Here is a 16,426-nt window from a genome sequence, read left to right on the forward strand (position 1 = left end):
TTAACAGTCAATATAAACAGGTTTGAATAATATTTAAAGTCAAAATTACTCTGGTCCTTTTACCGATGCAGAGGGTAATGTTTTTTGGACGTATATGTCTTATACTCGTATTTGGCACACTTTAAAGCCGAGCGACTAAATATAAATAATATTAACGTATTAAAATAACTTTAACGTATGAAGTGTCGTTGGATTTTTTTTAACAGTGGGATTGAAACAGGTTACATTAATTCCTATTTTTGTTAAAGCTAAAATAGCTAGAAAAGCTACAATAATAAACACAGGTTATGATTCCTATCTTTGACCTACCATCATCTACCACCACCATCCTAGTGCCTATGTTTAAGAGGCTGAAGCGGAGAGTGATCATCATCAGACTATCTTCATACCCATCTGCTATTTCCCTGACATAAAATGGCGTATACTATACAATGTTAGATACATTTCATAGTACCTACACTGTACAGCATCAGTTTACGTGTCAATAACTAGATGTTCGACCCTTGACGACCATTAGCCTAAAAGCTTCTGACACGCTTTCACTTGAGACATCAATGATCTTAACCCTTGCTAAGACTTAGGTACGAACCAAATATTTGTATATTTCCATAATACGAGAGATTCTGGAATGAATTTCGGGCTATTCGCATGGGGCTCTTCAAAAAACGTGCAAAAAAGCTGTTGTGGTAAATATCCATAGAGGAGAAAGTGTATTAAGCACTAATGGCAAACTTATTGGTATAGATTTCATTATAAGAAAGTAAAAAAAATCGCATAAACATAGACATTCCATGTTTTATAAACCAAAACCATTATTTTTGTTCTTATGTTAAAGGAAGGACGATACAAGAAAATTGACTTATCATTTTTTACTACGACAAATCATACTAATAATAATCATAATAATAGCTTAAATAAGAGTTACTAATATTTTATGATTAAGGGGATTAAAATGAATAATGTACATTTTTAATGAATTACAATATGTCTTAGAAATCCATAGCTAAAGTCACCTTAAATTATGTAATGAAAATAACTGACGTGAATATACGGCACGTATGATGAGCGGCGGAGCTGAATTATGTATGAAGGGACGGGATGTTGCGGACGATAACCCGCCACTAGTAAACAATGGTATATCAACATATTACAGCTTATCTTACTTCGATCAGACGCTACGTTAATAGGAGTCATTAGTTTAATTGCTCGCCTTTGTATATTGTATCATTTTGTTACTATTTGGCAGTTATTTTTAGCATTCCCTCAATATAGTCTGTGTTATCTTATATTTGGATCAAATGTTACATTTCGATGTCATAACGTTAAGTAAGAACTAAATTTGAGACATGATACAGGTTAATATTTCCACAAGCATATAACAATAATATAGACAATTATTTGTCCATTTTATGATAGTCTCTAACACAATTACGTAGCATTAATTCATTACCTTGAACTTTTCTACACCCAATATGATATGAATTATAAAACAGATCTGATATTTTCAAGGCTTATTTAAATAATTTGAAAACAAAGTCGCAACTATTTTATAAGTGGAAACAATAGATGGAATATACTCGTCGTATAATGAGCGGCGAGACTGAATTATGTATGAGCGGACGGAATATTACGGATGATAACCCGTCGTGAGTAAACAATGCTGGATCAACATATTACAGGTGGTTTCACTATGCTTATTAGCACTAATGTACTTACTTACAAAGTACTGTAATAACCATCAATTTGTTCCTAATAAATTAAAATAATTTACATATTTAAATGTATATCATTTGGAATGAAACTGTGACTATAGTTATAAAACCTAACCTAATAAACCTATAAAACCTAACCTAACCTAACCTAACCTAACCTAACATAAGTTTCACTTGCAGTTAGAAATCAAATAATTTTGCATATTATTTCTCGGTCTAGATATTTATGTACTTATATCTACGTGTGTCTGACTTCTACTAGAAATTATTAGTGTTTATTAGTGTTTAGAAATTATTACCATTCTGTAATAATAAAAATTACAAGTTCAATGAGTCTTATAAATTATTTTTAGCTCGTTAAACGTAAACATTCGGAGACTGAGCAATGATAGGATAACGAATTTGAAATACCTAATTTGCACAATAAATCCACTTGGCTACGAGTTCTAAATTCAGCAAAGTAGTAATTTGAGAGCTCAGAATTAAATAGGCTACATAAATCAGGCCATATCGAGCTGTGACCTGACACACTTAAAGAAGCCTGACAGTTGAATGCCAGAAATCAAGTAAATTGAATATACTTTCACTAAGATCCAACACAATGTACGCCGCGCGCCCAAATTAATCAGAGCTGAAGAAAATAATACCAATTATTGCGGCCCTAATTTATTATCATTTTAATGAAGGGTTTGTGCCAACACCTACTGCAAGCTTCGACGTCGTCTTGTTATGAATACAATGCTGTATGAAATACCAATGCATGCAATGCTGCAATTATGTTGTGAAAACTAATAGAGAACAACATTTTTGATAAACATTATATCTATGCCGAACAGTTTAGCTAATGCACGCCAGTAAAACACCACATATTTCTCAATTTCCCAATAATTTTTTTGTTCAATCATAATAAAATTTAGCCTATAGCACTTCTGAATGGTGTAGCCCTCTGGCTGTGAAAGAATAAAGAAAGAATTGTCGTGATTGGTTCAGTGTTTCCGCAGATTAGCCCTTGCAAACAAACAAACAAAGTGACATACTTTACCTCTTTATAATATTAGTATAGATGCAAAAATCATATTCAGTTCTGTATTGAGCAAAACTAGTAAAGTGATTTTCCGCATTTCAGCTATAGTATTCGAATCCAATGAGCTGTATTAAGCTAAACGATCGCTTCTAAAGCGTTGTTCGGGTTGTTTTGTTAAAGCTCACTCTCAAACGTAATCAAGAATGCTCTTTGACTAATCAAACGGTCAATTATACACAACATGTACGTATGTTGTATATTAGTGTGTATTGAGTAGTAAATGGTATTGCAATTTTTTTTTAACACGCTTTTATTAGCTTAGGTTGTATGTAGGTATGTATGTAACTATGTAAAGGAATCTTTTAACCCGATTTCTATCCACTTTGAACGTTCAGTTTATCTAAAAAATTTGAAGAATTATTAAAAACCTATGACAATAGGCGATTTTAATAATTTTGTACAATTGTCCTTATCAGCATCCTCAGGATTAACGATTTTCGAGGCAAGATTGTTCGAGCGCCTTAGAGAAAATTTATCGCAAAGTTACTAGATTGCAACAATTATTGCTTTTTAGTTTCAATAACGTTAAAGCGTAACGCTTTTATGATAAAATCAACTTAAAAGTAGAGAATAATGTTCAATCTAAGAATCAATTAAGGAACAGTAAATTGCATAATTGTGGAAAAAGTGCGGGGCGCTTTTCGAACCTGATAAATGGAGCACCCCAAGCTTTATTTTCTACTTTTTAGTTGATTTTATCATAAAAGCGTGTGTTTTTAGTTTTTTGAACTATAATTATTTGAATAAAGCATTTTCCTTCAGTTTTTCAGTTCCAGTTAACATTAACCTGCTCACGAGTTGGAACGACTTTCCGCTTTGAGCATTCCAATATTTTCCCCACGAACGAAATGAGACCTGTTTCAACACTAACATAAAGATTGCTACAAAAAGCTGGGATAAATTCGTTACATCTAGGTGAAGTGTTCGTAGCTCTGTCAAGAGTCGAGTTAGGGAACGCTAAGCAAGCTTAATTTTTGTATAGCCTTTTGTTTGCTTTACATGTTATGTAATTAGCTACAGCCCATCGCTAATTTCTTAGAGATCATTTTAGTGTGTGTTTTTATTGATTTTTATTTACATACTTATATTAATAATAAATATACAATTGTGAGAAAACCTTCATGCTTAATCAATCTTCTTGATAATTTATTGTCACTGTAGCCTAGAAACATACCAATCAAGGAAAATTAATTTACGTATTCTGTGTGTTAAATATTTATTATTGTAATTGTCGTTAAAATGCTACATTCAATAGTATTGAACATAAGTTTCACATTAATCAAAGGGGTTTATGCGTATAGTTACACGACTTCGTATTTGACAAAGGTTTTAGGTATTCGAATGCTGCCTTATTGCCTTATTGTATTTGTATGTTGCCGTATTGTTCTAGTATTAATTGCAAACAAATAAGACTGGCTTTAATTTAAATGTAAATCGAATGAAAGGATGTTTCTCTGTTTGGTTTTAATTTAAAAATAAGATGAAATTAATTTTAACTGGTACTGTGATACAAATCGATAAAGGTGGTAGAACTTTACATAATACTAGCTGACCCGGCAAACGTTGTGTTGCCATATAAATAAAAAATGTTAAGGGTGAACTGCCCTTACCACTTTGGGGTATAAAAAATAGATAGTAGCCGATTGTCAGACCTACTGAATACGCATATAAAATTTGGTGAAAATCGGTAAAGCCGTTTCGGAGGAGTACGGTAACTAACATTGTGACACGAGAAATTTATATATAATATGTAACACCATTATTAATATTAGCATTTAGTTGTAAAAAATAGATATATTTAACTAACTCTTACTACTACATGAGTTTTACCCGAAATTAATAACAGATGACTGCTCTGTAGCCTATTAAAAGTATGATAATGACATCTTTAATTTCTAGCTTCACACAACTAATATAAGGTTTCATCGTAAAATTTAAATTAAAGATTAAATAAAAACTTACTAGGATTAACAGCGTGGCCCTCATCGACAACGTGCATCGATAGGTGTAGCAGCACTAGCAACGTCGCCGATAACTGTAACAAAGAAAATAATTACCATTAAAGTGTTAGCATTATTGTATATCTCGTTTTATCCCATTCCCTTAATAAACAGTTATTGTTGAGCTTAAAGTAATCATTAATGTGGAATTAATTTGAAAGCCGTAAAACCCTGGTTCTCCTCAGGTGCTACATCTATTTCAGCCTGATAACAGCAGGGTTAATCGCCGTTGTGTTGTGGTTCGTAGAGTGTGGTAAGAGTGACATACTTGTAAAACTATAATTCTATCTGGGGGTTTATTACAGATGTGTGGAAATAGCCCTTTACCTTTGTGGCTCGTTGGCTACTAAACAGAATTCTCGTCTCCTACGAGTATTTAGTTAATAAACACTTTCAACGCTTAGACGTTTTCTACACTCACAGCTCCACACTAGGATTCCCCGTATCGTGGATGCTATGGACACACTCAAAGACGAATACATAAACATCCAGACATCATTCAGATCTGGCTGGGGATCGAACCCAAAATCCTTTGCGATCATACAGATATGATGACCGCTACGACACGCAGGTCGTCGTGGTACTTGGATGTTCATTGCTATTTATGGTTATAAACCATAAATAGCAATGAACATCAGGTGGAAACCGTTAGATAGTTCCATTCCACAAAAATAAAATACAACCACCGAAACTGGCTTCTACTACCTAACACAAATGAATTATGAGCGGGACAAAGAAGTCAATTTTTGACAAAGAGTGGTTTCCGTCGGATAATTGGAATGATCGTTTTGGCTGCCTTTTAAGCGTTACACTGAAACCTAGTTTTAACGCCGAATTCTTTGCAACGGGAACAATTTTTCGACTTTACTGTGTCGTTCGTTCAGTCTTTAAATGGTTTACCGTTCAGTACCTATCTGCTAAATTAGTACCGTAACTGATACATAGTCTAGGAATCTTCCACTTTTGTCTACTTCGAGTGGATATTTAGTTCGTTTATTTATTTTCACTTTAAGCGCTCTTTCTTTCTTATTTTCTTATTCTATTCTGTCTTATTTTTAAGCAACTATAAGTTATTTATTATAGTCGCCAAATGCTTGCCTATGAAAAAAATAGGCAAACACTTTATCATTTACCTATGTATGTCATAAAATACATATGTCACAAAAATACTGATTAATACGTTAACGTTACCTAAAAATGTAAGAAAACAATTCCTATGATTATTATAATCAATATTATATTACTACTACCAAATTTCATATTACAAAAAAATTAGTACCTATCACTAATACAAATGCCTTTGTTGGTGATAAAAAGGTTTTTATAATTAACGTCAAATCAAAACCACAATGAAATAAATTATAAGTACATACAAACGAATAGAAAGACAAAACAATATTTATATTGACAATGAGGGGTGGGGAAGAATGGGTAAGGGCTTGCCTTGCCAATTTGGCAGCAGTAGAAAAATGGTAACGGCTTATTGTTGCCCTGAGATTACACTGACTTGATTACGTTCCAAGTGCAATACTTCCAAACATACCTACATATTTATGTATATGGATACAGTCTTTGTAAACATTTGAATTAATTGCCTAGGATTCTATTCGGTTGCTATTGCTACTTTATTATATTTATTGTAAAACTAGCTGACCTGGCAAACGTTGTGCTGCCATATAAATAAAAAAATGTTATAGGTGAACAACCCTCATCACTTAGGGGTATGAAAAGTAAATAGTAGCCGATTCTCAGACCTACTGAATGTGCCTATAAAATTTGGTAAAAATCGGTGAAGCGGTTCGGAGGAGTACGGTAACTAACATTGTGAATTTTATATATAAGATATAAATTATTTCGACACGTGTATTGTTGACAATAACAGTGTCTTGAGTTTGAAGAATGTAGCAAGAGAACCATGTTTATTTGAGTCGTCAATTTTGTCCTCAGGAATATCAACGTATCAGTGGCTGACTTTAGGTAGGTATAATCTTATTTGGGGTTCATTACAGGTATCCATGAGCCGTAGTTTCCATTTACAATCAGGCGTACTGTATTCTCGTTTGCTACTTTAATATTCTATACAAAATACGAGCCAGACTAGCTGCTAATGGCTGAATGAGAGAAGCTGAGCCCCAATTATAGTAAGTACACCTTGGAAGAGGGTTATATCCGGCAATCGGTATGAACTTTTTTAAATATTCCGTTACACGCCAGCGCAGACACATGTCATGAAAATTATGATTTTGTCTGACATGAAACGACCAATGTCTGTAGATAGGAATATGAATGGGAAATAATCTTTTCATTACGTAGCTCACATAAGAGTGTGTTAACCCAAAATTCCGTCATACACAAGTAGAATGAAACTAAATTGCATTAAAATTCCACTTTCTGCACGACATAAAGCGAAAAAGTAAATTTATTCCTACGAAATCCTGTAGTAAGAAATTTTAGTGAGTAATGCAACAATGTATCACAATGAGTTATGTGTTAAGAGCTTTATACATTCATTTCTTAGTATACTTATGTACTGAATTTCTCAACTATAGTTCTCTTCCGTGAATACGACATGTCATTACATTACACTTTGCTAACCTAACTATTTTGATAGAATCGATATAATATTAAGTTAATTGACGAATACTTAAAAATTGTGATGATGGGATATGATTGAAGTATTAATATTTTAATTTGTTATAATATATTAATTTATTATAATTATAATATGAAAGTGCAAATTAATTGTAACTAGACTAGAGTAAATCCCGAGTGGGATATGTAAAATAACACATATTAAATTAGGCTTAAGACTACTTCGCAACAATCTGCTTCCAATGTATGATGGTATACATTTAAACCACGCAGTATGTAACACCTCCCCTCCCACAAAGGATGCGTGCAGATGCAATAGATTAAAATATACACCACAATAAATAGGGGAAACTGGGGACACTTGATCCTTGGGGAGACTTGGTACACTGGATTTACAAACCTTCTGTGAACGCTATATGATTTTAGTGTGGCAACATTGGTTGTCTATGATACGTTATAACTTTCTAAACTTGGTACTCTTGTCCAATTCGATATTTAAGCAGATGGCGGATGATTGTGTGTTTCGTGTCGTAGGAAAATATTTTTCGTAAGTTTTCATTTTGATTAAATAATTGGTTAGTAAACTTATTTTGGGTAAGTAACACTTTTAAACTATTCATTATCTATGTTTTTAAACGTCTGTTCCATAGAAAAGTGTTAATAGTAGTCGATTTTTTTACAATATCTTTTTATAACCACAGTATAGCTAGGGTACACTTGGTACACTTTCTTATGGGAGATATGATCCCCCCGCATCAAGCATCCACTAATGTTTATTTTTGAATAATTTCAGGGTTCATTATGCCTAGAGTATATAAAACAATATAAGGTGCAGGAAAAAAAATATCAACCATAAGATTCTGTGATAATAGGAACATTAAGTAATGTTAGCTGAAAACATAGTTACTCGTATATGTGATTTATCAAAACAGTGGATATGTTGTTGTTGTTGTTTCTACTTTATCTACTAAGCAAATAAATCAATGATAAATCAATTTTAACATATTTTTATCATTTTGGTATCATATGAAAATATAGGAGACTTATTTCCCTCAGGATCAAGTGTTCCAGAGGGGGGGGGGGGGATCAAGTCGGACATATATATGGGACACATGGTATCATTCCCTATACAAAGTTTTTATGGGCTGGTTATAAAATTTACATACCGATATCATTAGCTTTTATACTTAGTATAGCCAATGAAATTCCACGTATTTCAGTACCAATATATCTAAAATCGGATCAATATTTACCAAATAGTGGTCAAAAAACAAAAGGGGGGATCAAGTGTCCCCAGTTTCCCATACAATAAATACCACCACCAACACGTGTTTCACTCCATCAGGAGCATCATCAGGGTAAGTTGACTCTACGACGGTTAATCGTTAAATAACGCTGTCGTACTAATGTAGGCCTTTTATAATGTTATTCAACCCTTCCTTCTACAACTTGATATAAGGTTATAGTTTAATTATTCATATTAAATGAATAATTATCTGTTAGTAAAAATATAAAGTAAAGGAAGGAAAGGTTTCGAAGTAGTTTTAATCCTAAATTTATGCATGGATTTTCGCAAAGTCACACCTAATACAACTATTACTGACTATACAACTAACTAAACAACACTTATCAAAATAGAATATAATATAAAAAATATCACTTTACGACTACAAGTCAATATAAAAAATACTGCTATGACCACTAAGTCATCCAGAAAGAGTTGTATCAATAGTTTATATATACCACTTAATACTCATAAATCCTTACTTTTCATTGTCATCAAAAATCGCTCACAATACAATTGTAGTAAAGCCTCGGAACAATTCGTAATACCTTTCCGTCAATGCCGTACAAAAACGAACCGTAATAATCCTATCTACGAAATGACTTGGCGTTAACATTTAAATTTTCACATGATGTTAATTTGGTTTGGCTTTTGGTAAAGACGAATGTGTAGACGGCCTCACGGATTCCGGAGGGCGATCAATGTCGAACCCGGAACCCTGCATGTCACACATCTATTTTGGCCACTCCACCGTTCGAATTGTATCATATTTGAAAATTTATAAAATATTTTTGAGAAGGATCTATTAATAAAGTGACTTAATTCCATCTTCAATGTATCTAGAGAGACGCCAAAACATTGAAGTCGATTTTTACTACAATTAATGCAATTAGTGCAATTAATACATATCATTTTTTAAGGAATATTTTCCCTATTTATCTACTTAACCATACATACCCTGTGTCATTAAAGTCGTTCGCCAGACGATCAAGAAAAAGCAGTGAAACACCCGTAATGCCTCCGTTTGATGCCGGCAACAAAAACAGAGCCACAAAATTTCCTTTGACTGCCATGCGGAAAGTCTGGCAGAAAACAGTGGATGCATTATGAACATTATCTAAGAGGTCTTCCAAAATAAACATCTATTGAAACTAGCTTTCGCCTGCGGCTCCTCCTTTTCTATTAGTCATGTTAATGATCCTATATATTAAACCAAGTCATTAATAATCTGCGTACCAAATTTCATTCAAATCCATGGTACTGGTACTGCCTATCCATGTTAGTTTTTGAAAGAATTCATTCATCCTCACAAATTTTCACGTTTGTATTACAATAATACAAATAAGACAAATATCTTTACTCATAAGTAAACATAAGGCATTTTCATTTTCTGCTGAATTGTACCTACCATCGGATTTATTATTGCCTTTAGGTGATTCTAATCTTATATTAGCTCCATATAACCATAGGTTTAATAAAAAGTAGATTCATGATAAAACATTAATAATATTGATTATGGGAAATCAAATGCTTCAACAAAAGTTAAATCAAATCGTCCACGTTTCTTCTCAAAACAACAAATCGCGTGGAATCCCAGCGAAGCTAAATAACTCAAATTGCCGCAAAACAAAAACAGTCCTGCAATAATCCCGCGTTCGGAGAAACAAAGTCCGGGATATACAAGTTAAGCACTCTTCAAACATTGAGCGATTAGCGCAATACGTTGAAAGAAAGAAAGAAAAAAATTCTATGAACGTAAACCGTTCTATTGAACTACACTGAAATACTTTCTTTTTATAACATTTTATTTATATTTTTCCAGGAACGGACAAACATAAGTTATGACTTGACCGATTCTATATATTAAAAAAGTTAAACGAGGATTTGCTAATACTGGATAACATAATATAGGTAAATTAATCTATGAATTTGCGATAGTTATTTGACTTATAGTTATTAATTCACTTGAGTTATAGTTAAGTGACTCGAATACTATGTAACAAAAACTCAAGATTAGTTAATATTGGTCATTCATAATTTATTTGGATATCTGCTCAAATAAATTAGAATAATTGATCCCTATCTGAATTATAAATCGTAAGCTATACAATACCCTGGCAAAGTTTACTCAAATTGCGGGGGCACAAAAACAATCCCAGAATAATCCTGCGTTCAACGGGAATGATAAAAACTGAATCCGGAAAGCTCCAATTAAACACCTTTCATGTGGTTAGCGTTTACCACGCTACGTCGAAAATTATATTTTTAAGAAATGTTGATATATTTATTCACTTTACGTTCTATTTCTCGTACAACGTACATTTCTCGCAATCATCATAAATATTCACTAGCTGTCATATTGTAATAAACGTTCTCAATTACGTAAAATGTACGCTTGACAGGTTTGAAATTATTCAGTGTTGGTAGCTAAATAAAATTGAAAATGTATGAATAATACATGAATTCGATTTCAATGTGAGGTTTGGAGACGCCTGCAATGTGAAGATGGCTTTACGAACACATCCCAGAGTGCCATCTACGGGTATGAATTCATATTTACATTTGAATGGAATGAAATTTTTAGAATGAATGTGCACACGTACGATGGAAACAAATTTTGTAGAGGGAATGAAATCTATGAAAAGTAATTTGCTTCGGATTGTTCTAACATAAACAAACCAATTTTATCTATGGGTCCATTATTGGATTTTACTTTTAGTTTGTTTGGTGTCAGATTCATAAATTGAAAATTAGAGCATAAAAAATGTATGAAGTTGGCAACACTGATTTTATGGCCGTTAAAGCCATTGTATAAAATTGCCATTAAGACCATGTGACTACGCTCGTTTTTCATTTCACTAGTATTTATAAAAGGAGAAATAGTATCAGAAAATATTTTATCTTGGTCATTTTTACAGCACATGTTAAAGTTTGAAACTAAACAAACTTCTAAAACGTGTGGCCGAAGTGCACTTAAAATTCAGCGCAGCTGCTGGCAAAATTTTAGTTTTATTTTATACGAAACTAAACGCGAGAGTTTATGTTTTTACCGACACATTCGTTTCCCGTCGAAAATGTAAATGTGTGATATAAATTTGGCGGGATCGCCTTTAACCGGTTCGGAAGTGGAGTTTATGAAGCTTACTCACACCGGTCTTAAGGAAATAGAAATTGGCTCGAAGGCTTCTCGATCTTGGAATCATTCCCACTCCACGTCTGTGCCCTTTAAGTCCTTTAACCCTATAAAGTTAATACTAAAATGTCAGTTTCAATAGTACCTATGATTTAACAAAAAAATGTCGACAGAAACCTTCCAGGTTTATTTTTTGAAATCAATAGACCTTGTTAATGGTATCCCATATTTTGTTAGTGGAAGTATCAACACTGCCTGTGTATTCATATAACAAAAATGTTTGCCCAGCTTGCTTCAGCAAACGCCGTAATTTGTTCGTTATACATGTTCATGGGCTATTGTAATAATTTATAATACATTCTATTATATCTACTCATTATTAATTCCTTTTATTAATAAGCCCCTACGCGTCCACCGCTACATAGTACATACGAGACGCCTTCCAGTTTTCAGTCACGACTATTCACTGTGCAAGTTCCTGCATATGTCTTCAGGGACCTTACATAACTAGATCGTCTAACATAAATAATATGAATCAATTAGAACTTAATTATTATCGTATATGTCGACGATATCCCAATACCGCACTTTATTAATAAACTGAACGAAACGACTTTAATATGAGAATCACTTTTATTCACTTTTATTTACAATCCGGGCAGAGTAACGGCTTACACGACTGATTAAATGCGAATGTACCAGCGCGTGGACTTAAATACTACTCGAGTGACAATCAGCATAAGTACCTCACATCACTTGTTTTGTTATAACAAGTGACGTGATTCACAATAAATTTAACTGTTAATAAAATAACATTACATTGAAAATATTGTTTTAAAAATACGAGAATAAGTATTTTAATATTATTATAATTTACATAATTTATTTGGTATGACTAACAAAGTGTTTTGAAGTACTACCGGAAATCGTCCATATTTTAATCTAAATATTAATTCCACATTGACAATCAAAATTGACATAATAAAAATTAATAATGAATTTTATGTTACTCCAAATAAAATTTATCTTACACAAATTATATTTGTTTTAATAAACAAGCGCGTTACAACACGCAAACATTCCTTACAAGTTTTCATAAATCGCCAAAAGAGGGCGCTACTAGTAGGATGCAAATTAAACTAAGTTTTGTTTATAAAACAATAAAATTGGAGTCATAATAATCTAATTGATTTTTACTTTGAAGGTTTGCAACAATATGAATTATTAAAAATAAATTACAAAATCAATGTTTTAAAATCAGTCGAAAGAATCAGTGCAATGTCTAAGAGACATTGAGGTTAGATCAATAACAGTATTGTAATTACGAATAATTATTTTAAACATTAAATATTATAATATAAACGTAAGATACAGATTTACACCCATAAATAATTATTTTAAACATTAAATGTTATAATATAAACATAAGATACTGATTTGCGCCCATATATACCTAATATCTTACAGAAAGCCAACCCATACGAAAATCCAAATATAAATCGCATAATATGGCGGGACTTGAAATAAAGAGATTTAATTAAGGATGAGTGTCGTGAGCCTGATTAAAAAGGCCCGAATACTGGCAGTGTCTTGCTATTAATCCATGGACTTGTGCCGGGACAAAGTTAAATGGGGGATTTGAATGACAGATCGTTTTATTTAACTTCCAACTTCCTGGACTATTGTTAGCTCATTGATAATTTTTAAAGGTGGTAGGACCCTTTGTGGTTCGACTCCGGCGGCACCACCGCTACACCTATTTCTACCTAATAACATCAGTGTTAAGCGCTGCTGTGTTCCGTTTTGAAGGATGTGGTAAGGGATATATACTTTTGCGAGGCATTCCAGCTTAGTCTTCAGGGGTAGCAGCGCATCTGTGGCCGACCTCAGGTAGGTATATCTAATCCTATCTGGGGTTGATTACAGATGTCCATGGGCGGCAGTAGCCACTTACCATCAGGTGGACTGGATGCTCGTCTGCTACTCCTATATTATAAAAAAAAAAGTGTGTGTGTGTCAGCTACGACGCACGATTGGAGTTTACTCCTTACGAATGATAATTATGATATATATCGAATAGAAAAAAGGGTAGGTAAATGAACGCATCTGCTAAAATGATAAGAGAAACAAACATATATCTGTAATTATTCGGATTATTTATATTACTTCAATAATGCGTATTACATAAAGTATGTTACAAAATAATATAAAATAGCGCCATCTAGTGGCAAGTTTTATAAATTGTAAGTTTGCAAGTTTATCAATCTATGTATTTTGGTTCCAAATATTATAATGGTAACTTAATATAATTGTTTATATTAAAGTAAATTTTAATATAATATAATTATTTATAATTAAAACAATGTTAAACGTTTTATAACTTAAAACTTAATAATTATAATTTCTTTGCCATCTATAAAATATCCTTGTTGCAATTTACGGATGAAATTTATATGAGACTCAATAAACATGTTATTATATGTAATTTGGATTGTTTCTGAATGTTTTATAATTCTAGAATTCATTTAAAACGTATTGCTAATTTTATATAACTTATTTTGAACATAATTCATTAGCAACAATTCTGTAATAAATATTAAATAATACTGTTTTGATTTTGCCCGTTTATCGTTGATAGATGGTGCTGATCAATAATGCACCCATTTTTATAAGTTAAATTAATATATCAGTAACTTACAAAAGCCTCTTTATGTTAAAAACTTATTTTGCTAATATTATATCTTATTCAATTGCTTACTGATTTTATATGTTACTCTTCTTTAAAAACGTTCATAAAAGATTGTTAATCATATTATGGCGCCAATGTTCATATTTTTCACAGTGTTTATAAATGATCAAACCTATAACTTAATTTATGCAAAAATGTAAACAAATTAGTTAATGACGTTTTAATGTTTTATATATTGCTAATTATTTTTATTGTAATAATTACTTTCATATGGGATTTGAACTTACTGTATTTTAAATTAATAAAAGCACTCTTGATTCATATTTTGGTTTCCGTTACGCCTCAACTTTTCGTGTTACACTTGATTTTACTCCTCATAAAATTTCCGTACCGGGCCTTATAACTCAAATCGTTTCTTAAGGAGTAAACTCCAAAAAAAACCTGCGCGGCGCCGTGGTCCCTATACTGGTTCATAACGGTTATTTGGCAGATGATTTAGATTTTTGTTCTGGCTGGGTGTTTATGTAATAGTATTCGTGTTTGTTACCCAAGGTACAGAGACCGCATCGCAATAGCACCATTAACGAATAAACCGTTACTTATTGGCTGTTATTTGTTTTTCCCTATTATGGTCCCACGAATTTCCCGTCAGAATGAGAAATATTATGCCAAATATAAAAGTAGTTGGTGGACAAACACTTACTGTTACAACTTACTCTTTGGTTCGGTTTGGTATTTTACTGCTAAATCATAAGCATACACTTTTTAAATCATACAGATAAAAATGTTTGCCCAGCTTGCTTCAGCAAACGCCGTAATTTGTTCGTTATAGATGTTATTATAATATAGGAGTAGCAGACGAGCATGCAGTCCACCTGATGGTAAGTGGCTACAGTCGCCCATGGACATCTGTCATCAACCCCAGATAGGATTAGATATTCCTACCTGAGGTCGACCACAGATGCGCCGCTACCCCTGAGGACTAAGCTGGAACGCCTCGGAAAAGTATGTCTCCCTTACCACACCCTTCAAAACGGAACACAGCAGCGCCTAACACTGCTGTTATTAGGCAGAAAGAGGTGGGGCGGTGGTGCCGCCGGAATCGAACCAAATATGTATTAAATTCTGCTGATTCCCTTTTAAATTTAATCAATTACAGAATATACAGACGACAATGGACTGCATTACCTACCACATTTTATTTATACTAGTAAAAACTTAGTAGCATTTCTGGAAAATGTATTATGTATAGGTCCTGATATTTGAGACTTCATTATAAATAATACCATGGATATGTCTACAAAGAAGTATTACAAATATTGCTATTATTAAAACGGGCTGAGTATTATCTTGGGATTAATCCGTGGACTTATGGCAGCACAAAGTTAAATGGGGGATTTGAATGAGGGACTGCTTTATTAAACTTTCTAGACGAATCGTGCTGTCCTGCGGGTAACTTTCACCTTTTGTAATATATTTCACTTCTTCATTATGTCAGGGAAATTAATAAATGTTTCTCAGTGAAATCCTGGAAACGAACTGATATTGCGTACGTGTTGAAATATTCTGATAGAATAAGACAAGATTTCTCGGATTTCGCTGATTAGTTTTTTTAATATAAAAATAGCAAACAAGCAATTTACTTTATGTAATCCATTGCTACTTACGAACATCTTTAATTAACCCCCAAAAGATTAGACCTACCTGAGGTTAACCTCACATCCATTGAGTAATTAGCAACGCAAGAAATAGTAAGGAATACAAATTTTATATAATGTAGCATTGTTAGATATAAAAATTGTTGAATATATTATAAAACAGATTATACAGATATTTTTGAGAATCATTCCGTAACGGTTCAATGTTATTTTTATAATATACTTTTGGAATGGATAAGATAATTTCATTAATATTTTTATTTAAGAAAATTT

General features: G+C 32.6%; 1 protein-coding gene across 1 annotated transcript in view; it reads right to left on the bottom strand.

Annotated features, from left to right (window-relative positions):
* Positions 1 to 16,426, bottom strand: part of Sol1 (CUB domain-containing protein Sol1) — a 423,482-nt gene that overhangs the window by 293,382 nt on the left and 113,674 nt on the right. Inside the window, exon 3 of the mRNA XM_073093921.1 lies at positions 4,759 to 4,831. Within this exon, the coding sequence (XP_072950022.1) occupies positions 4,759 to 4,831 (73 nt within the window). The remainder of the gene's footprint in view (positions 1 to 4,758; positions 4,832 to 16,426) is intronic.

This window comes from Epargyreus clarus, unplaced genomic scaffold, assembly GCF_041222505.1.
Source record: "Epargyreus clarus isolate Ecla_fem2 unplaced genomic scaffold, WU_Ecla_fem_2.2 ptg000005l, whole genome shotgun sequence".
NCBI classification, from domain to species: Eukaryota; Metazoa; Arthropoda; class Insecta; order Lepidoptera; family Hesperiidae; genus Epargyreus; species Epargyreus clarus.